This window comes from Podarcis bocagei (genome assembly GCF_964188305.1).
Source record: "Podarcis bocagei genome assembly, chromosome: Z".
Lineage (NCBI taxonomy): Eukaryota > Metazoa > Chordata > Lepidosauria > Squamata > Lacertidae > Podarcis > Podarcis bocagei.
The window spans coordinates 9,794,773-9,818,137 of NC_138140.1; the positions used below are offsets into that span (position 1 = coordinate 9,794,773).

At 45.9% G+C, this 23,365-nt stretch overlaps 1 protein-coding gene across 10 annotated transcripts in view; it reads right to left on the reverse strand.

The window, feature by feature from the left end:
- EHMT1 (euchromatic histone lysine methyltransferase 1) overlaps positions 1–23,365 on the reverse strand; it is a 155,839-nt gene that overhangs the window by 69,074 nt on the left and 63,400 nt on the right. For 8 of the 10 annotated variants that reach the window (XM_081179654.1, XM_081179651.1, XM_081179652.1 and 5 more), the window contains 2 exons: positions 8,633–8,720; positions 2,695–3,236 (listed from right to left, as the gene is read on the reverse strand). In XM_081179654.1, the coding sequence (XP_081035780.1) occupies positions 2,695–3,236; positions 8,633–8,711 (621 nt within the window). In that variant the 5' untranslated portion in view covers positions 8,712–8,720. Of the gene's footprint in view, positions 1–2,694; positions 3,237–8,632; positions 8,721–18,472; positions 18,575–20,704; positions 20,797–23,365 lie in introns of those variants that run through there. The other 2 variants (XM_081179649.1, XM_081179648.1) reach the window with 2 other exon arrangements.

Sequence of the window (23,365 nt, forward strand, 5' to 3'; positions counted from 1 at the left end):
AAGGTAGCCTAAAAAAAACCTGAAAACCTGGGTGATTCTTATGAAAACCAACAGGCTTTCCACACAGGTCAATGCAGAGACATGCAACTCAAACAGGCTGCAGACTCACAAGTTGCTGGTGAAGGGGGGTATACCCAGAAACTTAGATATATAATAAGCTATGCACCAAATGATGTTTCAGTGATGTGTTTATGATGTTTCCAGGTCACTTCCAGGTTCAGTGAGATTCACATATACATGGTTGTGTGTGTATTGAACTTGCATAAATTGCGGGGGGGGGGGGCTGTCCGTAACTGTTCCAAGGAAGAGAAAAATCACAAATCCCTAGCCGCCACTATTTTCAGCTAACAAGGCAGTGGGAAGATTTCGGCAGCTGTCCAAGTACCGCATTCCATCCTGGAGTTCCCTTTTTCAGATAAGAGATCCACATGCCAGTGGTGGGCAGGGCATGAATGCAAATTTGTTCCTCCGTACAGTAAGCTAGTTTCTACACACATCCCGCTCTACCCTCCATCCAGGCAAGAAGGAGACATGATGAGAGTTGACATTCCAGATAAACAAAAATACTGGAGGTGCAAGTAGTATCAGTGAGGATCAGTGGCCTGGGGAGAGTTCCGAGGACTAGAAAGAGAGGCTTCAAGGGGCGCGCTTGGCCTCCAGCCCTGCAATTCCCTACCTCTGCACTAACATCTACAATACGTAGCCTTTCTCCATTCTAAACCTTGGCTCAATGCTGGTGGGTTTCTCTGCTTACCCTCATGAATTGCTGGAAGAATCAAGGCATCTTCAGCAGCCTTTTACCTGAATGACTTATATATACAGTGGTACCTCTGGTTGCGAACGGGATCCATTCCAGAGGCCCGTTTGCAACCTGAAAAGAATGCAACCTGCGTCTGTGCACGCACGGGTCACGATTCGCCATTTCTGCGTATGCACATGACGTCATTTTGCGCGTCAGTGCATGCATGAGCGGCGAACCCCGGAAGTAACCCTTTCTGGTACTTCCGGGTCGCCGCAGGACGCAACCTGAAAACGTGCAACCTGAAACAAACATAACATGAGGTAAAGGTAAAGGTAAAGGGACCCCTGACCATTAGGTCCAGTCGTGGCTGACTCTGGGGTTGCGGCACTCATCTCACTTTATTGGCCGAGGGAGCCAGCGTACAGCTTCCGGTTCATGTGGCCAGCAAATATAACCTGCTTCTGGCGAACCAGAGCAGCACACGGAAACGCCATTTACCTTCCCGCTGGAGCGGTACCTATTTATCTACTTGCACTTTGACGTGCTCAGACTATACAACTTCAAGCAATTCCTTCCTGCACCTTAAATACACTTGCCAGGCATCAGGTGAGAATAGGCTGTTGGAAACACATTTCTGAAAGGTGAACCACCACTACCACAATCCTAGGTCCCTGTTAACAACACACAAGTGCAGGAGCCTTTAAAAACCAATGCCAGGTGGAAGAATTATAGAGCTGTTTATGCACTCTGAGCAAAGCCTCCCTGAACACAATGCCAGATATCTACAGCCTGCCCCAGGGCAGCTGCTCTCTGGAAAATGTGGAAGGATTGCTGATGAGCCAATAAATCCAAGAACCAAGAATCTACTGGCAAGCTTAAAGACCTGAGCTTCATGCAAGAATCACACATGTGTAAGTTGTGTAAATGTTTATCGATCAATGTCTTGGGTGCCTGGCTGTATAAAGCCATCACATGATCTTCTAGAGATAGATAGATAGATATTTGTATATAAAAAATACAAATAGAGATACAATTACACCAGGGCAGATCTTAAAGGCATGAAACCATCAAGCCAGTTCCTTGTGCACTGTCTGCAAGCGATGGGAGAAACACAGGTATCATCCCCTTCCGAAGCAGGAGGGAGAGATATATCAACTGTTCTTGTTACAGGATGAGCACAGAATGTTCCAGCTATACAATTTAATGAATGGGTGAATGCAAAAAAAACCCACTTCAAAGGACACTTGCTGGTCACAGTGCTCCTACAACAGGGGTTCTCAACCTTTGCAACATCTGTGGGCACCTTTGAATTTTTTGAGGGAGTACTACAGATATTACTCTTCTGATTAAGTCTCTCTCACTGACCCTGAATCAATAGCTGCTCCTCAAACAATAGGCAGAAAGAAAATGTGCACACATTCACTTCCTTTTCCAAGGGATCTGTTTGAAAGCTGGACCCATTGGCCTGGAAAAGCACATAGAGCTTGAAGAGGAAGTGGGAAAGAGTGCCCCTCTTCCAACTTCCTCCTTCAGCTCTATGCACTTTTAAAGCGAGAAAAGAAGTAACCGCCTCACCTCGTCGTGACCAAGGGGACAGTGTATGTGTGTGTTCAGAGAATGGGAACCAGGGCAGGACCTGAAGGCTGCCGTTGTGTTCACTGGCACCACATTGGCAACTCCTGTCCTAGAAGATCACAAAATCTTTTTCTAAATCAAAGTTACAGATAAAGTAACTCTAGACTGAGTTTGCCCCAGAAGTCATTCTTCTCAGGAGCTGGGAACCCCCAGAATTCTACAGAGACATTCAAGTTTGACAGACACCTGGGGAGAGAATAAATGCTGCACAACAGCCTCAAGCTTACACTGGCCCACACTCACACACACCCAACGTCTACACACCCACACACACCTCGCCCCACAATTTATTAGCAGATGCTTTATGTATACTTTACCAGGCTAGAGGAGGGCTTGGGCATCGTCTTTCGAGCTCTGTGGATCTTGACGCTGGCAGGCGCCGCTGCTGATTTCTTAGCCTCCATTTCATTCCCACCCTCCCCAGACTTAGCCGGCAGAGCAGCCTGTGCCTGGGAGAAGGTGCCCATCGCCTTTGCTTTGCCTCCTCCTGCGGGAAGTGTCTTCGTGGCAAAAGCCCCACTAGAAGTCCGTTTGGGCGGCCCATGAGTCATCTGCTTCGGCAAAATGTAGCCATTGCTCCCCGTGACCGAAGTATGCATGAAATCGTTTGCTTTTATGTGGTTCTGCTTCCCAGTGTCACTGTCTCTCTCAGAAATGCCATTCTCAGCTACTCTGCTCAGCTTCGCAGTGGAGTCCCCTTGGCTCACTTTTACGCTGTCCTGAGGGTTCTTAGCTGCATTTGTGTGGCTCTTGGCTTCGTTGCTTTCATAGGAGCCATTGGTTTCACCTCCAGGGGCCATCTTTGGCTCTCCAATGTGCTTCTCTATGGCATTTTCATCTGCTGCCATAGCATTAAATCCTGGAGGCAGAAAAAGAGGGGGATAGATGGAGTGAAGGCTGAAAGGAACATACGGGCCACAGCTCAGTGGCAGAGCACCTGCTTTCTATGCATATAAAGTTTCAGATTCAAACCCCAGAAACTCCAGGTACAATCCCCTCAGCCAGTGTATAAAATACTGAGCTAGATGGACCACTGGTCTGACTCAATATACAGCGACTTCATGCTGGTCAGAAATTAAAAAGGATTTAGAAAGCTGGTCAAGATTGAAGCTTTCCTTGTTGGGCCGAATTGCTGCTATAAAGATGAATGTATTGCCAAAAATGCTGTTTTTGTTCCAGACCCTACAGATTGTGGACAAGGTGGAGTGTTTTAGGAAGTGGCAGAGAGACATCTCTAAATTTGTCTGGCAGGGCAAAAAGCCCAGAATAAAATTTAAAATTTTAACCGATGCTAAAGAAAGAGGGGGGGGGGTTGCCCTGCTGGACTTAAGGCTGTATTATGAATCAGCAGCTTTTTGCTGGCTGAAAGAGTGGCTACTTCTGGAGAATACTGACATCTTGGATCTGGAAGGGTTTAACAATGCTTTTGGATGGCATGCATATCTGTGGTACGACAAGGTAAAAGTTCATAAGGCCTTCAAGAACCATATTGTCAGGAAAGCAGTGTTTAATGTCTGGACAAAATACAAAGACTTATTAGAAAACAGGACCCCAAGGTGGCTGTCACCAATGGAAGCTAAGGCTCGGAAAAGACTCAATATGGAGGCCAAATGGCCGAAGTATTGGGAAATACTAGAAAAAGATGGAGATACTTGGAGATTGCAGAGTTTTGAGAAATTGAAAGATAAAGTGCGAGACTGGTTACATTATGCTCAGATTAGGGGGGTCTTTAATTTGGATAAAAAAACAGGTTTCCAGGTGGAAAAATCGAAACTAGAAACAGAATTGTTAGAACCTAAGACTAAGGTACTTTCAAAAATGTATAACTTGCTGTTAAGATGGAACACTCAAGATGAAACGGTGAAATCAGCTATGATAAAATGGGCACAGGACATTGGGTACAATATTATGTTTGCTGACTGGGAAAGGTTATGGACCACCGGTGTGAGGTTCACGGCATGTAATGCCTTGAAAGAAAACATTATGAAAATGATTTATAGGTGGTACATGACCCCAGTCAAGCTTGCAAAAATATATCACTTGCCAGACAATAAGTGTTGGAAATGTAAAGAGACTGAAGGAACATTCTTTCACCTTTGGTGGGCGTGCCCAAGGGTTAAGGCCTTCTGGGAAATGATCTATAATGAGTTGAAAAAGGTATTTAAGTATACCTTCCCTAAGAAACCAGAGGCCTTCCTTTTGGGCATTGTTGGCCAGAGGGTGTTAAAGAAGGACCGGACTTTCTTTATGTACGCAACAACAGCAGCGAGAATACTTATTGCAAAGCATTGGAAGACCCAAGATTTGCCCACCTTGGAAGAATGGCAGACACAACTGACAGACTACATGGAATTGGCAGAAATGACTGGCAGAATCCGAGACCTGGGAGAAGAGACAGTGGAAGAGGACTGGAAAAAGTTTAAGGACTATTTACAAAAATATTGTAAACTGTATGAATGTTAAGAAGATGCAGGATAGAAAACAACATGGCACCAGTAATTTAGTTGAAAGAATTACGAAAATAAGTGATGTTTAAGAACAAAGATGAAACTTGGATTAATATTATGTCTAAATTAACTACTTAAGTATTTGATTAAAATATTTAAAGTTGGAGATATAATATTTGAAAATTACAAAATAAGCGCTGAAATAAGGTGATAAATTGCTGTTCATAATTTGATAATTGGGAACGCATGAAAGGAAAGGGAGATGTGTGAGGAAGTCCGAAAGGTTATGGTAATATGGTTTCTGGATAGTTGATTTTGTTGTATCTTTTTTCATTCTGTGTTACTTTTTTGTTCTTTTCTTTCTTTCTTTCTTGTTTGTATTGTTTGGGTGATGGTATTTTATGTGTTTGGTGATTTACTGTTAAAAACCTCAATAAATATCTTTTTTTAAAAAATATATATATATACAGCAACTTCCTATGTTCTTCCAAGCATAAGGAAACCTTGGCTATTTGAGGCCAAAAGCACATCTAGTGCACCATCCAATTCTCAAAGTAAGATGAATGTGGGAATCCTGAAAGCAGCACCTGGTGCAACAGCATTTCCTCACTTATGACTCCCAGCTACTGGTTTTCAACAGCATACAGGAAGAGAGAGCTCCTGCTCTTTGGAACTCCCTTCCATTTCATGTCAGACAGGTGCTGTCTCTGCCATCTTATCAGTGCCTACCAAAGACCTTCCTCTTTCACCCAGCCTTTTGTAAGTGATATTTATATTCCAATCTAGATCTATATTGGAAATATTTTAAATATACGCCTCTCCAAAGTGTGCCCCAGTCATTTATGAAACAATTCAGATATACATCTAAAGAATTTATTTTATTATTCTTAGAATTTGTAAAGGCAGTGCTATTGTATTTAACAGTTTATTAAAATGATTGTATTACTGCTTATTCTTTAACCCACAAACTAGTTGGCTCCTTTGATAAATATACCAATATAGGGGGAAACTTGTCTAGGCACCCACTGAAGATATTTTTATTCAAGAACCGCTTTCCACAATATGGATTACTTATTGTACACAGTATCTGCAGATATGGTTTTGATCAACTTACTTTATTTTATTTGTTCTACAAAGCAAAGTTCATAAAGCAACTCATTATTTTAATAACCATAGTATTACTTTTCTACTGCGATGAATGCCCTTCTGGAATACTCTCTGGAATACTCTCTCTCTCTGTGTGTGTGTGTGTGTGTGTGTGTGTGTGTGTACAGTGGTGGCTCGCAAGACGAAAAGAATCCGTTCTGTGATTCTCTTCGTCTAGCGGTTTTTTCGTCTTGCGAAGCAAGCCCATTGAAGGATTAGCGGATTAGCGCTATTAGCGGCTTTTAGCGGCTTATCTGCTGATCGGATCAGCTGATAAGCGGCTTAGCAGCTTAGAAAAAGGGGGGAGGGGAAAAAAAACCAGCAGAAACTCGCAAGACATTGTCTTGCGAAGCAAGCCCATAGGAGATTCGTTTTGCGAAGCACCTCCAAAACGGAAAACTCTTTCGTCTAGCGAGTTTTCCATCTTGCGAGGCATTCGTCTTGCGGGGCACCACTGTATACAGGTTATGCACACACACACACACACACACACACACACACACACACACACCTTCTGCACTAGAATCCTCATTTCCATCAAAAACCAGTGCAGTATTACAAAAATTATTGCCCGTACTCCAGGGCCTTGTTAGCCTGTTTTATCACTGGGTGCTGCTCATAACTATCTTGATCTTCATTGTGTGTATATTTGTGGGGGGAGGGGTCGATGAAGTACAAGGATGAGCACAAATATTCTCAACAATTTCACACCTTTTCTACAGACACTATTTCTGCAGATCAACCAAAATCTCCCACATTCAAAGCCAACACTCTTTCTTGTCCACCTTGCAGCATGGGAGTTCTTATGCTTATAAGAAAGGACATTTCTCAAATTGTCCCCTCAAGATTAATCTCAGGCAAGTCTACCCTCCCACAACAGGGTCATGAGGATATAAAATGAGCTAATTCCGAAACGGTGAAATCTGCTATGATTAAATGGGCACAAGATGTTGGACATAATATAATGATGGCTGACTGGGAACAGTTATGGACCACAGGTATGAAATTCACGGCATGTAATGCCTTAAGAGAGAATATTATGAAAATGATATACAGGTGGTACATGACACCAGTCAAGCTTGCAAAAATCTATCATTTGCCCGATAATAAATGTTGGAAATGTAAAGAAACTGAAGGTACATTCTTTCACCTTTGGTGGACGTGCCCAATGATTAAGGCTTTCTGGGAGATGATTTATAATGAAATGAAAAGAGTGTTTAAATATACCTTTCTGAAGAAACCAGAGGCCTTTCTCCTGGGCATGGTCGGCCAAATGGTGCCAAAGAAGGACAAAACTTTTTTTATGTATGCCACAACAGCAGCAAGAATACTTATTGCAAAGTATTGGAAGACACAAGATCTATCCACTTTGGAAGAATGGCAGATGAAGGTGATGGACTACATGGAATTGGCGGAAATGACTGGCAGAATCCGAGACCAGGGAGAAGAGTCGGTGGAAGAAGATTGGAAGAAATTTAAAGACTATTTACAGAAATATTGCAAAATTAATGAATGTTAGAATGATGTCAGAATGAAGCTAAGTGGTTTAAGCAGCAATGTTATAAAGGTGTATGTAAAAATGGATTGTTAACAGGTGAGAATCCAAAGTTATAATATATTATGTTAAAGGACTAAGATAAAAACAAAGAGGGAAAGAAATTGCTGAATTAACTAACTGAATTGGAATACAAAAAAGGGAGGCGTGAGGAGGTCAGAGAAACAAGGAAATGAATGTAAGGTATGGAAAGACTGATGTATTTTTTTAAGTGTTTTTTATCTTTTTTTGTATTTTGAATTTTGTATTTTTTCTTTTACTTTTATTTTTGTCTTTCTTTTTCTTCTTTTTTTAATTCATGTAATTCTTTTCTTTGAAACCTTAATAAATATCATTTAAAAAATAATAATATGAGCTAATTCCACACATGCTGCCTCAAATTTAAGATAGTATGCAACTGTAAGTAGACAAACAAGGTGGACATTCTCAACAGAAAACAAACATTTTGGTGGTTTCTTCAAATTCACATTTCACTGAGGAATTCCGATAGATATCTGTGTCACTGAACTGCAAGAGTAGTGCAGCTGTTAAATAACACTATAAACATTTCAAGTTGTGTGTATACCTGTGGTGGTTTATATTCATTTTTTAAATGGTTTTCCCCTGACAGGGAGCATTGTAAGACACAGAGGTTGAACACGCCTGCTAAAGGAATTTTTGCTACAATTAAAAATCTAAGATCTACATTCACTTTGTCCTCTCTTAGGGACTTGACCAGTGCAGATCCAAAACATATTTTTTTACCAATGAGATTCAGAAAGGAAATAAAATGTGTGTTTTAAACCCATTCCATAGCTCCAAGACCTAGATCGCAATTCTACTTGCTTGGGAATAAGCATCACTGAACTCAATAGGACTTGCTTCTGGGTTGACCCGCGTAGGATTGTGTTACATTTATTTGGGGTGTCTTCTGCACACTGCCTGAATATATGCCGATAACGAATTCACCCAGTCAAATACCATAGTTGTTTGCCTGCATTCTTGCTTTAATGTAAGGTTTTCCTCCCTTAACACCAGGCCCCCTAAGGTTTACAAGAGGGCCCAGAAGTGCAAGAGTTCTGAAAAGGATGCCCATAAGGTCAGCCCCAAGCAGAATGAATTGCTTACCTTCTTCCTTGCTGTTGGTGATATCTTTCAGCAGCTCTGTCTTCATACAAATCTCTCTTCTGGCTTCTCCTTTACTCATTAGAGCTTGCTAAATGGAATAGAAGGGAGGAGAGGAAATTCAGATTCTTATATGCTTATAAATTAGCAAGAGGCACTGCTGAGTAGGACATGCTTTCTTCCCCAAACCAGAGCTGAGTCCCATAGGCCAAAAAAAAATGTACTCCCAAGTAACTGCAACAAGAAACTGCCAGAAAGTTACAAGGAAGTGTAGTGGTTATACCCTGACCAGATGATCAGTGGAGAATGGATAGAAGCAACAACAATCAGCTGATTGTTGACATTGACAAATGCCAACTGTGCAAGACCCACAACTCCCATCAACCCTGACACCATATATGAGCATGGCTTGGCCACATGGAGAGGCTTGGTGGGACTAATTAGGAAAGTGAGTTGGTGGTTTCCCACTGCTGGGTTAAAAGAGCTAAGTCTGGAGTAGAATAACTTCGATTCAAATTATTATTACTGTTATCATCACCATTAATTTATTAATTGCCTTCTATAAAATTGTCTGAAGGTGATGATGCACAATAAAAGCTGCAAAACAAACAAATAGTTAAAAGTACAAAAAAGCAGCCAACACATTTAAAACAAAACAAAACCAATATAAACTAGGTACATGTGGCAAAGATCCATTTATCCAGCTGGGGAAACAGAAAGAAGCAAACTGTTTTTGGAAAGTGAAGATAGTGGGTATCTCAATAGGAATGCTAATCTACACAATGGGAGCAGCCACTCCAAAAGCTCTGCTCTGAGTTACTGCAGAGTGGGGCTTCTGAGATCTTTGGAACTTGCAGGAGAAACTCACCTGCAGACCACTGGTTATATAAGGGTTTAAGGCAGTCTCTGACATTCCCATATAATCTTCACTACATGGGTCTAATTCAAGCCAGAACTCTCACCCTAACCTGGTGTTCCTTATATGTCTATCCTCCAGCCAGGAAAGCAAGATGCTTGCCAGCCAGGCAAAAAGACTCAAGGAGGATATGTGGTTGAGGGGAGTGCATTGCCTAAGGCGGCCTTTCTGAACCTTGGGTCCCTGTATGTTGTTGGACTACAACACCCATCATCCCTGGCCACTGGTCCTGCTAGCTAGGGATGATGGGAGTTGTAGCCCAATAAAATACGGGGACCCAAGGTTCAGAAAGACTGGTCTGAGGAGGCTCCCAAGGGCGAGGCAGGGTCCTAGAGAGCCACATTTGGCCTCTAGGTCTGAGGTTTCCCACCCCTGATGTAAAAAGAGTCTAAGAAGTCTCGGATCTTCAAAAGCTGCTCCCACTCAGAGCAGATAGTTTTGGGCTATGAAGACCAATTATCTAACCCAGAAATAAACAAATAAAGCAGCTTCACATTTCCATATAACTTTTTCTCCGGTCTATGTACTTAGGAATACAGGCAATAATAGGCCGAATATAGGAACATAAAAATGAAATGAAGGACCGCTCCCTTTCTGCCAACTCCATCTGGCCTAGGGGGCGGGGCCTGCACTCATCGCCACAGCATAAGAGGCCTGGGAGAGGCCTCCGGGACAAGACTGCTGGTGCTGCTGCTTGCGTGAGTGTTGGGAGGACCGCTCCCTTTCTGCCAACTCCATCTGGCCTAAGGGGCGGGGCCTGCACTCATCGCCACAGCATAAGAGGTCTGGGAGAGGCCTCCGGGACAAGACTGCTGGTGCTGCTGCTTGCGTGAGTGTTGGGAGGACCGCTCCCTTTCTGCCAACTCCATCTGGCCTAAGGGGCGGGGCCTGCACTCATCGCCACAGCATAAGAGGCCTGGGAGAGGCCTCCGGGACAAGACTGCTGGTGCTGCTGCTTGCGTGAGTGTTGGGAGGACCGCTCCCTTTCTGCCAACTCCATCTGGCCTAAGGGGCGGGGCCTGCACTCATCGCCACAGCATAAGAGGCCTGGGAGAGGCCTCCGGGACAAGACTGCTGTTGCTGCTTCGTGAGTGCCGGGAAGACCGCTCCCTCTCCTGCCAACTCCATCCGGCCTAGGGGGCAGGGCCTGCACTACCATCACGGTTTAGAGGACAGAGCAGCTACCGGCAGCAATGGACAAAATAGTTTTAAATGTTTTAATTGCTTTAATTTGCAGCACCTTAAATGGGGGTTGTTGTTTTTTATAATATTATATTATTTCATTATCTGCTGCAAATGTTAAAGATGTTTTTATATATTTTAAGGTGTTTTAAAGGTGCTTTTATTGTTTACTTTGTTGTACCACCGTGAATGGTGGTTTTTATTTATGTATTTTTGTTTGTTCCATTTTGTTTTTTTGGGGGGGGGGTTGGACACTGAGTGGGGCGGGGATTGGTTTTGTTTGGGTATAATTGTTTTGGTTGTTTTGTTTTCTATTTGTAAATGGAGGTTAGTATGAGGCTTGGGATTGCGACCGTGGAGGGGCGAGGGAGGTATGGCGGTGGGGGCAGATGTTATAGGCGAAGGGGATCGAGATATGGATATGCTCGTACCCCTTCCAATCTGCGCCCCATCCCGAGAGACGAGGGTAGGGTGAGCAAGGATTACTCACCTCCTTCACTGGTGTTGTGCAATGCCAGGTCTATAGGCAACAAAACTGCTACCCTGCGAGATTTCTTTATCTCGCAGGGAGTTGACCTGGCTTGTGTGACGGAGACCTGGGTGCGCGAAGGGGTAACTGTTACCTTACGAGAGATGGCGCCCCCGGGTTTCTCCGTCCTCCACCAGTCACGGACTGTGGGCCGGGGGGGAGGGGTGGCAGTATTAATCCGGGAAGATTGTTCTTTCAGGGCTCTACCATCGCCATCGATCCCCGGCATTGAATGTGTTGGCCTAGTGTGGGGCTCCGAGGAGAGCTTGGCTGTCTGGCTGGTGTACCGGCCACCTAGCGCACCAGCAGCCACCCTGTCAGGCCTGCTGGAGGCGGTGGCCGGCTGGGCCTTGGAGTTCCCTAACCTATTGGTATTGGGAGACTTCAACTTCCACGCTGATGCCACTCCCTCCTCACAGGCTCTGGACCTGGTGTCTTCCATGGCGACACTAGGGCTCTCCCAGTTTGTTTCGGGCCCCACACATCAAGCAGGCCACACGCTGGATTTGATCTTTGGCGCCGGTATAGATGTGATCATGTCTCCTTCGATGAAGGTGCCATGGTCTGATCACTACGCTCTGAAAGCCAGGATTGACTTTCCACCCCCATCCTGCTTAGGTGGCGAGCCGATTTGGGCTCGCCCGCGGAGGCTGATGGACCCGGATAGATTCCGTCAAGCCTTGCGGGACCATGCTCCCCCTGGCGACTCATTGACTGAGCTTGTTGAGGGCTGGAATACCCAGCTCCTGGCAGCCATCGATGAGATCGCACCTAAGCACCCTCTGCGACCCCGCAGAAACCGGGCTCCCTGGTTTACCGAGGAGCTTCGGAAAATGAAGCGGGACCTCAGACGGCTAGAGCGAGTATGGCGGGGTGCCCGTGACGGAGCCTCAAGAACATCTTATAGGGTTTTTATGAAAACCTATGAGATGGCAGTGAAGGCTGCTAAGAAGTCTTACTTCTCGGCCTCCATTGCATCCGCTAGCTCTCGCCCGGCACAATTATTTAGTATAATTCGGTCTTTAACGTCCCTTGAAGGACAGCCAAATTTAAATAACAATCTGACACACAGCTGTGAGGCATTTGCGAGCTTTTTTGCGGAGAAGGTCCTGTTGCTCCGCCATGACCTCCCTGCCAATTTGGATACAATAAAGGAACTGGAGGCCCCTCGACTGTCCTCGGGTCCAGTATTGGACCACTTTGACCGGATATCTCCAGCCGATGTGGACAGATTCCTCCAAGCTGGAAAGCCCACCACCTGTCCTCTTGACCCGTGCCCGTCATGGCTGATTAGAGCGTGTCCAGACGAGGTGCGGGGGCCCCTGGGGGATATCATCAATTTGTCCCTTGGCACCGGGATATTCCCAGGGGAACTGAAGGAGGCGGTGGTGCGTCCGCTCTTAAAGAAAACATCATTAGATCCCTCAGATCTATCCAATTACCGCCCGGTCTCGAATCTTCCATTCCTGGGTAAGGTGATTGAGAGAGCGGTTGCTGAACAGCTTGGTAGGTTTCTGGATGAAACATCTGCTCTGGACCCATTCCAGTCCGGCTTCCGCGCTGGTCATGGGACCGAGACGGCTCTGGTCGCCCTAACAGATGATCTCCGCAGACAGCTGGATCGAGGCGGGTCGGGGCTGCTGATTCTTCTAGATCTGTCAGCAGCCTTTGACATGGTCGATCACGAACTCCTGGACCACCGCCTTGCCGACGTGGGGATCCAGGGCACAGTCCTTCAATGGCTGCGCTCGTTTCTCTCTGGTCGGGGACAGAGGGTGGCGCTTGGGGGGGAATTGTCATCACGCCACTCCTTGGTGTGTGGAGTGCCTCAGGGTGCAATTCTCTCCCTGATGCTTTTTAACATCTTTATGCGCCCCCTCGCCCAGCTTGTCCGGAGTTTTGGGCTGGGTTGCCATCAGTATGCTGATGACACCCAACTCTATCTGTTGATGGATGGCCATCCTGACTCGGCCCCAGACACACTGACCAGATGTCTGGAAGCTGTGGCTGGATGGTTGCGTGGGAGCCGGTTGAAGTTAAATCCTTCGAAGACAGAGGTCCTCTGGCTGGGGCGGGACGATATGGGATCGAGGGGGCAACTCCCATCTCTTGCGGGGGTGCAATTAGTGCCAGCACCGTCCGTTAAGAGTTTGGGTGTAATCTTCGATACCTCCCTCTCTATGGAGTCGCAGATTACAGCTATAACAAAGGCGGCATTTTTTCATCTCCGCCAAGCTAAGCAGTTGGCCCCTTATCTCTCTCGTCCTGACCTAGCCACTGTGATCCATGCGACGGTCACCTCCAGACTGGATTATTGTAACTCGCTCTACGTGGGGCTGCCCTTGAGACTGACCCAGAAACTCCAGCGGGTGCAGAATGCCGCGGCGAGACTCCTTATGGGGTCTTCGCTGCGAGAGCACATTCATCCGGTATTATACCAGCTGCACTGGCTCCCGGTGGAGTACAGGATCAGGTTTAAGGTGCTGGTTTTAACCTTTAAAGCCCTATACGGCCTAGGACCCTCGTACCTACGGGACCGCCTCTCCTGGTATGCCCCACAGAGAAACCTACGGTCTGCAAATAATAACATCCTCAAGGTCCCAGGCCTCAGAGAGGTTAGGCTGGCCTCAACTAGAGCCAGGGCCTTCTCGGCTGCAGCTCCAAACTGGTGGAATGCTCTGTCAAAAGAGACTAGGGCCCTGCGGGACCTGACATCTTTCCGCAGGGCCTGCAAGACAGAGTTGTTCCGCCAAGCCTTTGGTCAGGGCGCAGCCTGACTCCCTCCTCTGGCAACCTGCACATAATTCTACTTAATTGGTTGCCATCAATTTGATTTAATTAATTTTTATAATGAAATATTTTTAGATTGTGTGATTATTTGATTGATTATTTTATTGTTGTTAGCCGCCCTGAGCCCGGCTTTGGCTGGGGAGGGCGGGATATAAATAAAATTTATTATTATTATTATTATTATTATTATTACCGGAGGGGATGGGGATGACGACGACAAAAAATATTTCCAAAAAAAGCAAGACTAAGCTAACAGTAAAAACAATCACTTAAGTCCTATAGTGCAGCAGAGTTAAGTGTTTGAAACAAACCCTGGCGATCTAGATAAGGCATCCAACTCAAAACCTCCAAGTAATTAACGTTAAGAAGAGCCATGCTCAATCAGTCGATGGCATATCTAGTAGGGCATCACATTCTCAAAGATGCCAACCAAATGCCTGTGTGAACCCTGTGCTTTCCAGCAACTAGCATTCAGAAGCATCCCTACTTCCAACCACAGAGGTAGAACACAGCCTCCATCATGGCTAGCAGTCGCTGATCAACCTTATTCTCCATTAATCTGTGCAGCCCAAGTTAGTGGCCATCACTGCCTCCTGTAAGAATGGGTTCCACGTGCGGTGTAAAAAAATAGTATTTTCTTCTGTCTGTCCTGAACCTTCCAACGTCCAACTTCACTGGATGTCCGCTAGTTCCAGTGTTATGAGAGAGAGGCAAAAGCTTTTCTCTATCCACTTCTCCATGCCTTGCAAAGTTTCATAAACTTCTACCATGTCACTTCTGACTTGCCTTTCCTCTAAACTACAAAGTCCCAGGCACTGCAGTCGAGGTGAACTGCTCCGAGCCCTTTATCGTTTTTGATGGACAGGAAGACAATCTGGTTCCTCTTCGGAACCTGTTGCTCCACTCCTCCAAAAACAACACAGAAGCAACTGATTCCTTTCTTCGAAGGTGAAAAAGAAGTCTAGACGAACAACTATGAAAGGTTTTTGCTGCCTGGACATGCGCTGCTTCTGCGTTCAGTGCAGCAAAAGCCAGTATGTCACCTGGCACAAGGTTGGTGCTCAGCAGCCATTTATTTTATTGAGTTTGTATTGAATTGCACTGTTTACTTCATTCACTTTCTGCCGTATTTATATCCTATTGTGTTTATGACGTGGTTGTGGCTATTGTAATGCTGGCTAATTTTAATGTCACTGCTATTATTGTGAGCCGCTTTGAGCTGAAGATTGTCACTGGAAAAACAAAATACAACTATTAACTAAATTCAAAAGCTAAAGCGTTTTGTTTTGCAGAAGCCCCTCTTCTGCTTGAATTTGTATTGTTCCATTCCATTTGTGTGTTTTATAACTGCAATGGTTTCATTTGCTTTTATAATTGTATACAGTCATACCTCGGGTTACAGATGCTTCAGGTTGCGTTTTTTCGGGTTACGGACCACCAAAACCCGGAACTACCGTAATGGATTACTTCCAGGTTTCGGCAGTTGCGCATGCGCAGAAGCACTAAATCACACTTTGCGCATGCGCAGACGTGCCGCTCCTGCACGGATCATGTTCGCAACCCGAGCGTCCACTGTATTCTATTGCTGCAAACCACCTTGGGATCTTATGGCAAAGGGACCTTACGAAGAAATAAACAATATAAGTAATCCTCCCTATCTCCCAGAGATCTGGGGGAATGACTATAACCCAGTGGTGGAGAATATTATATGCTTTGCCTGCAGAAAAGCCCCAGTTCCATCCCTGGCATCACCAGGTTTCTTTGTGTTTATACAAAAGAAAAATAATAATAGGATGAAGTAGCAAAATGTGGGAAATGAACCTGTCTCCACTCAAGACCTCAAAGAGCTGCTGCCAGTCCGAGTTGACAATACTGGGCTAAGACTGACAAATGGTCTGACTCTGTATAACGCTGGTTCATAGGTTCCTGGAAAGGCCCACAGCTCAGTTCTGGAGCATCTGCTTTGCCTGCAGAAAGGTCCGGGTTCAATCCCCGGCAGCCACAAGTAGGGCTGGGCAAGGACTGAGCTAGGTGGGCCAATGGTTCAACCTGGCAAAAGACAGCTTCTTATGCTCCTGGTAAGAGTACAGTGGACACTCGGGTTGCGAACATGATCCGTGTGGGATGCATGTGCACAACCTGCAGTGTCCGCAACCCGCAGTGGCGCGTCTGCGCACACGCGGGTTGTAATTCAGTGCTTCTGTGCATGCGCAAAGCGCGATTTAGGCACTTCTGCGCATGCACAACTGCCGAAACCCGGAAGTAACCCGTTCTGGTACTTCTGGGTTTTGGCAGTCCGCAACCTGAAAAAATGCAACCTGAAGTGTCTGTAACCCGAGTTATGACTGTAAACTACTTGGCTGTGCCCAGAAGCAAGTGCACTGTGTTAAATGAATTCTTGCAGACAAGAAGGTACGTGTCCTTTTGCCCCCCAGATCCTTCCTGCTACAGTCAGTGAGCATTTTGCTTTTCCCTCTCACCAGATGTGCCAATAGGAAGCCTGCAAGCAGCACCTCAGAGCACAACAGCACTCTCTTCTCACTTGCGACTCCCAGTAACTGACACTCAGAGGCAAAACGCCTCTGACAGCGGAAGAAGACCACAGTCAATGTCTCCAGTAGTCACTGCTAGCCTTGTCCTCCATGAATTTGCCTTCCAAGAGGCCCCCCCTTTTGCCAGTCCCAGTGTCAGTCTTGGACACACTGAACAGGCGCAGCATCAGAGGGTGAGCAAACATGAATCAGGTGTGCAGCATATACTGAAGCATCTCCCTTTCAACGGAGACCCAGAATCCTAGAAACCAATCCAATGTTTCATCTGTTAAGAGGTGTTTTTCATGGCTGCGAACAAAGTGCAAGCCACGAAAAAGAAAAACCAGGGCACTCAATGTTAACATAAAAACAGGGGACATGGGGAGCTGCCTTATACTGAGTCAGACCCATTGGTCCATCCAGCTCAGTATTGTATAGACACTGACTGGCAGAGGCTCTCCAGGGTTTCAGGCAGGGAACATGTTCAGCTCCAAATGGATATGCCAGGGATTGAACCTGGGACGATGAGCATGCATATGGCAAGAGCTCTAACACAGGGCTATGGCCCTTTTGCATCTATGCCCACCAAAAGCAATTTCTCTCACTATCCCAGCCCCATAATAAAAATTGGCAGGCAGGCATTTCATTTGTGTGCTTCAATTCCAGCAAAACACCACAGGGTTTGAGGTGGCTGGTTTGATTGCTATACAGTGGTGCCCCGCAAGACGAATGCCTCGCAAGACGGAAAACCCGCTAGACGAAAGGGTTTTCCGTTTTTGAGCTGCTTCGCAAGACGATTTTCCCTATGAGCTTGCTTTGCAAGACGAAAATGTCTTGCGCGTGTTCCAAATTTTTTTCGCTCCCCCCTTTTTCTAAGCCGCTAAGCCGCTAATAGCCTTTTAGCCGCTAATCCGCTAAGAGCCGCTAAGCCTTTAATAGCCGCTAAACCGCTAATAGCGCTAATCTGCTAAGCCGCTAATAGGGTTGCTTCGCAAGACGAAAAAACCGCTAGACGAAGAGACTCGCGGAACGGATTAATTTCGTCTTGCGAGGCACCACTGTACTTGAGGATCTTTGAAACAGACACCCCTATCAAACAAGGTAGGTATTGTTTAGGGACAGAGAGGAAATTCAGAATTCTCTGAAGTACCTGGGAAACCAGAACATACTGTAGAGCAGCCTTCACCAACCTAGTGCTCTCCAGATATTGTGGACTACAATTCCCATCAGCCCCAGCCAACACAGCTGGCAAAGGCTTTTGCAGGTAGTCAACAGAATAGGCTATGAAGACAGAGCAAGCCGTAACCAACAGTTTGAACACTTCCACAAAGTTCATGCAACAATGCTTTTCAAAGACAATGCACAATGTGCTCACGATCCCTACCTCCAGGAATGCAAAAACAGCTATCCCATTAGACACTTTTGCCAGCCTTGTATGCACTGAGCACCATTTGCAGCCATTCTTCCAAGAGCTCCTTATTTTCTTTTAAAATTAAGTTTCACTCCACCAAAAGACAACATCCCAAATCCAACAGTGGTGTTTAAATGAGGACTATTTTATCTCTTTGTCTTGTAGGGAGAAGGGGAACGACAGGTTTTGAAGTGTATTATAACCAAAGGAGGCACTTGCTTCAACTCCATGAAAATGCCAAGGATGCAAACTCCCTCCACCTTTATCAAATCATAAATATGAACTGCAACCAGCGTTTGCAAGCCTGAATGGCATTTCTCACAAAACAGAGCCATGGAGAACCCTACACCCTGCCCCAAAGACGACACTCGAGCCACACACTGCTCCCCACAAATCAGCCACAGACTGCAATGCCCCACCAGCTCCTTCCAAACACCCACCAAAGCCCACCCCAACATGTTTCCCCCAACAACTGTGACAGTACCTCCATTTCTCCTCCCACACCCACTTAAATGCAAAGCAAACTTCCCTTCTGCTCACACTCCACCATGCCCCAATCTGTCGGCTCCTGATTGGCAGAGAAATCTTATACCCAACCCTCCCATGCAGAGAAATGTCTGCTCTAACAGCACTCCCAAACAAAAGCCAACGGCCAAGCAAAGACTGCTTCAGAATAAGAGTCTCCTAATCACTCTCCTCCCTCCCTTTCCCTACAGCTGTCTTCCTCCATTCTCCCTGCCCACAACAGAGTGATTATTAATCTTCGGCTGCTGGAGATTCATCACAAAGGTTAGGCATACATATGCATTTATATGACATTCAGACACAGAAACACAGTGGAAAAATCATTGCATCTCAAAGCCTAGAGATGGTGAGGCCCCTTTGTAGAGGCTTTTTTAAAAAGAAAGGGGGTGGGGGATATGGCAATCCAAAGAGCTCAAGCTAGGAATGGTTTTCCATTCCATTTCTGAGTTCCGTTCTCCGCTGCTACCTTGGAATGACAGAAGGTGCATGCAAGGAATGCTCCTGAAGACCCCAAACCCCAAGGATGAGCATCTTTTCCAAACGCTGAACCAGATCCATTAAGAGCAAAGCCTCAAAACCCTATCCTGGAGCAACTTGCATCTATCTAATGAGAACGTACTAAAAGGAGCCACTACACATGCATTTCAACAGCAAAGCACAGCTTTCTTCGGCCTTCACTCCTCCTACTCTTCCCCACGCCCTTCCTCACACAGAGGAGGCGTTCAATATGCTAAGGTGCCATCCTTAACTGGGCTTCTCTTGGTCTGTGGTTTTGTTGATGATGTTGTTTTGAAATTATCATTTGGAAGCGCAGACACACACACAAAAGGGAAACCCAGAAGCAACGCCTTCTTATTTCAACTGAAATAGGTCAACCCGCAGAAGACATGCAGGAAACAAATCAAGGGGAGGCTAACATCTAGCCATGCTAGTATAAAAATACTGTACCCAGCCAGAGCAAAATCTGCATGCAGGAAATTGGACCCACACCTTCCAAAAAACAACCAGAAGGAATGTTCTGAAAGGCCTATAAAGCACACAGAGATGCATGGAGCAAAATGATTCAGAAGAGCTAGGCTGCGCTTCCCATCTCTTGCAACACAGCCCCACATCCCACCCAACACAAGGGTCTAATGCTTTCTAGAGTCACAACGTCACACCTCCATCTCTAGTAAAAAGAAACCCCACACCAACACAAAAACCCACCGCATTCTAATCACGTACTCTAGGATTTTGTTTCGCCGAAGAAACTATTCACGTACTGTGGAAAAACAGCCTAAGCATGCAATATGTATAGGAGGCAAAACTGATAGACGAAAGCCCTTAATAATAAATAAAATAATGCAACTCCCAACAACTAGTGATTAAAACCACGCAGCATCCTTTATAGCTTGGTGATTCTTATTTAACTGGCCTCCTTAACACTGGCAGGGCAGGAAGGGAAACAAGGAAGCAAAGCGTTTTTGTTGCCAATTATTAACCAGTATTAATTTTACTGATTTATTTTTAAAAATAATTAAAATGCAGATGCAGTTCCAGAGAAGGATATTTCGAAAAGCATTTTATAGGCATGATTTTTGATACCCCAAGCACACCGAAGATGCCCATAAATGATGCTGCACATTCCTGAATAAGACCCCCAAAAAATGGAGGGTGCAAAAAAAAGAGAGAAGGTCGTTGGTTTACATCATCATTTTCCCCCACTGCCTCTTTGCAGGTTGAGGCCCTTTGCAGCATGGGGCCCACAGCAATCAAACAAAGAAATCTCCCTCCCTATTGTTCTCAGGTGTGCCTTTTAATATTCAAAACCATTTCATAAGGCCAGCTCACCAAGACAATACCTCTTGTCTAGCACAGCTATTAAACTCCGCCGCCCCCCCACATTCACACACATAAAAGGAAAGGAATCACAGAGGCCCTTTGAGCTATTAAGCATTAATTGCAAGGGTCAATGCAGAACTCCATGCCCAAACACACAGTAGGGAGAATGTCTTTTTGCTCAGGCTGTCATTGGTACCCTCCCCCGCAAAAAAATACTGCAGTATTATCCTGAACTTCTGGTCTCATAACCCCAAGGGTAGGGGAAAGACACATCAGGAAGGGAGGAGGGAGATGAAAGAAGAGCATTTAAGGTGCTATCCTAAGCACACTTACCTGGAAGTAAGTCTCAAGGATATAAAATGGGACTTACTTACGGGTAAACATGCTTAGGATCTGTCTGGCAAACTAGGACCTTCTTGATGGCAGGAAACAGTCCATTTCGAAAACCTCAGGCCACTAGAACAGTGTTTCCCAACCACTGTTCCGCGGCACACTAGTGTGCCGCGAGATGTTGCCTGGTGTGCCGCGAGATGTTGCCTGGAGGGAGGCGGGCGAGTCGGGCGGCGAGAGGCGGGGCAGCGGCGGCGAGGAGAGGCCGCCCAGCGCGGGGCTCTCGCCGTCTGCCTGCCTGGCTGCCTGCGAGCTCGGCGGGCAGCGCCTCCGTCCGCAGCGCCTGCCTCGCGGCTCTCATTCCCTGCCAAAGCTCACCCAGCCAAGCCGCGCTCTCCTTCCTGCCTCGCTTTGCTGCCTCCTCCCCCCCACCCCCAAAGCTTGGAGGTTCCCCGGCAAGGGGGAGGGGAAAAAATTGAAACTTACACTTTCGTGTGTCCCTCCCGGCGTGACGCTGCGCGCTGACGTCACGGGGCTGTAATGGTGGTGTGCCTCGAGATTTTTTTCATCAAACAAGTGTGCCTTTGCCCAAAAAAGGTTGGGAAACACTGCACTAGAAGACCTACAAGAGTAACAAGAACAAAGCATTATAAAGGGAGAGAAGAGGCAATGCAAACCCAACTAGGATTGTTGGCCCATAGAAATACAAATAATGAATATGAGAATATATAGTGAGATAGATGTTAAATAGATAAAGATCACACACAGAGAGAGAGAATATTCACTTCCCAGAAGTTACCATTTTGAATAAAGGTTTCCCCCCTTCACCCCCAAATAATCAGAACTGCCCTTCTCCTTTCCTTCCCCTGTACCTGGCTGATTCTAAATTTCAGAAGATTAGATGGAGAGAATTCAGACAGGTATGAGATAAAACACAACAGGGGTGCCCATCCCCATTGCCCCCAAACATGTGCTTGTGAAATGGAGTGTGCAAGGCCTCCCCACCAAGGAGTGCAAAAAAATGTTCAAAATGAGACTCAGCCAGTAGGGAGGAAAAGGCCAAAGTAAACCAGGCACTCTAGCTAAAGGAGGGTGGGGAGGGTTTCAGCATGAGGAACAGAGAGAGAAAAGCTGTGAGGAGGGGGGAGGACTAAGAGGAAGGAACTACACCCAAAGGTCTATATCCCCACTAAGCCCAGATAAAGTCATCAGCTAAGACTTGGTCCCTTTTGGAATAGCATTTAAACAAGCAAACAAAACCCAAGCAGAAAACAAGGCATCTTCACCACCCAGTAGCCAAGAAAGACCCCAGGAAGAGCAGCAGATCCCTTTACAAGCTCCCAGGCACAGCCTACAAGGCCCTACTCCCAGAAGTCTCGTTTCTGCTCTGTCATGGGGGATGGAGCCTGGCCTTTCCCTTCAATCCCCAAAATTGCTCTGAATTAGATCATCTCCTCTCAGATCACCTCCCCCTACAGGCTGCTTTGTGAGCATGCTCCGGCTCAGCTGAGGACTGCCATTTCATAACTGCATTGTTTACAGACATACGGACGACCTGCCATTTTCCCCCCTTCTCTTTCTTTTTTTGCCAGAAGAAGCAGCTAGCGTTTGCAATGTGAGGAGAGCCTCTCTCTGTTCAACACCCCCGGCCCAGTTTAGAAAGGCACCTCTCTCTGAAAAAGTAGAGAAGATCCTGGTCTGAGTCGCTGGTTTGTATATATAGCCATTTGGGCTCTTAAAAAAAGAAGAAAAGGAATGCAAGAATCCAACCCAGTAGAAAACATGTCCTGCAGGAACTGCCCTTGAAATGGGAAGCAAGATTTCCAGGTGGCATTTTTCTTTGTGACTGAATGCCAATCCTCCCTGATGCCTTCCAGTGGGGAGTTTCTTTTGGGGGGTAGGGGGGAGTAGGGAGAGGAAGAAAGGGTTGCCTATGTGTTATTTCCCTTCAACAAATGGAGTTGCTAAATTCCAGCAAAATAGCTACTTCCATCTTCAAATGCAAGCCCACACACATGTCTGCAATAGGCACCGACAAACAAAAGAAGGCATCCCCAATGTGGATGGTGCAAAAAAAGCCCTACAAAGTAGTCAAGAGCCATCTCCTCTGGGCACAGGTAACCCACCTGCCTACCAAGTCTTACCTTAAACTAAAGCCCCAAACCAAAAGGAAGGGAGGAAATCACAGATCCTCTCAAAAATGAAAAAAAGATACAGGAAGATGCATTTTAAGGGGGTGGCTTTCCCAAATAATTCCCTCTTAGCACCACTCTGGTTCCTCTTTCTGGGCATTAATAATTTGGACATCAGCAGTACTGTCTGCAATAGGAGAAGGTTGAGGACGCCCCAAAGCAGCAAATTTCCAGGGAATGTATAGTTTGTGCAAACGATTTCTTTTTCTTTTTTTAAAAGCACATTCGTGCAGGCATATACTGTGCAGTTAGATCAGGGGGATTTACCAGATTATCGTATGTTCTGGAGACTGTTAGGCACAGTGAATCTGCCACCCTCTTAAAGCAATTCAAACACAGCGATTAGCGGCAACCAAATCTGTACAAATGAAATTTCAAAATTGCTAGCGTGTGTCTCACACACACACACAAGCTCCTCATACAGGGTTAAAAAACAAAAGCTTGCTAAAGCCCCCAGGTGACTTTTAAAAAGGGAAGGAATTCTCGAACTTACTTAACACCGCATCTTT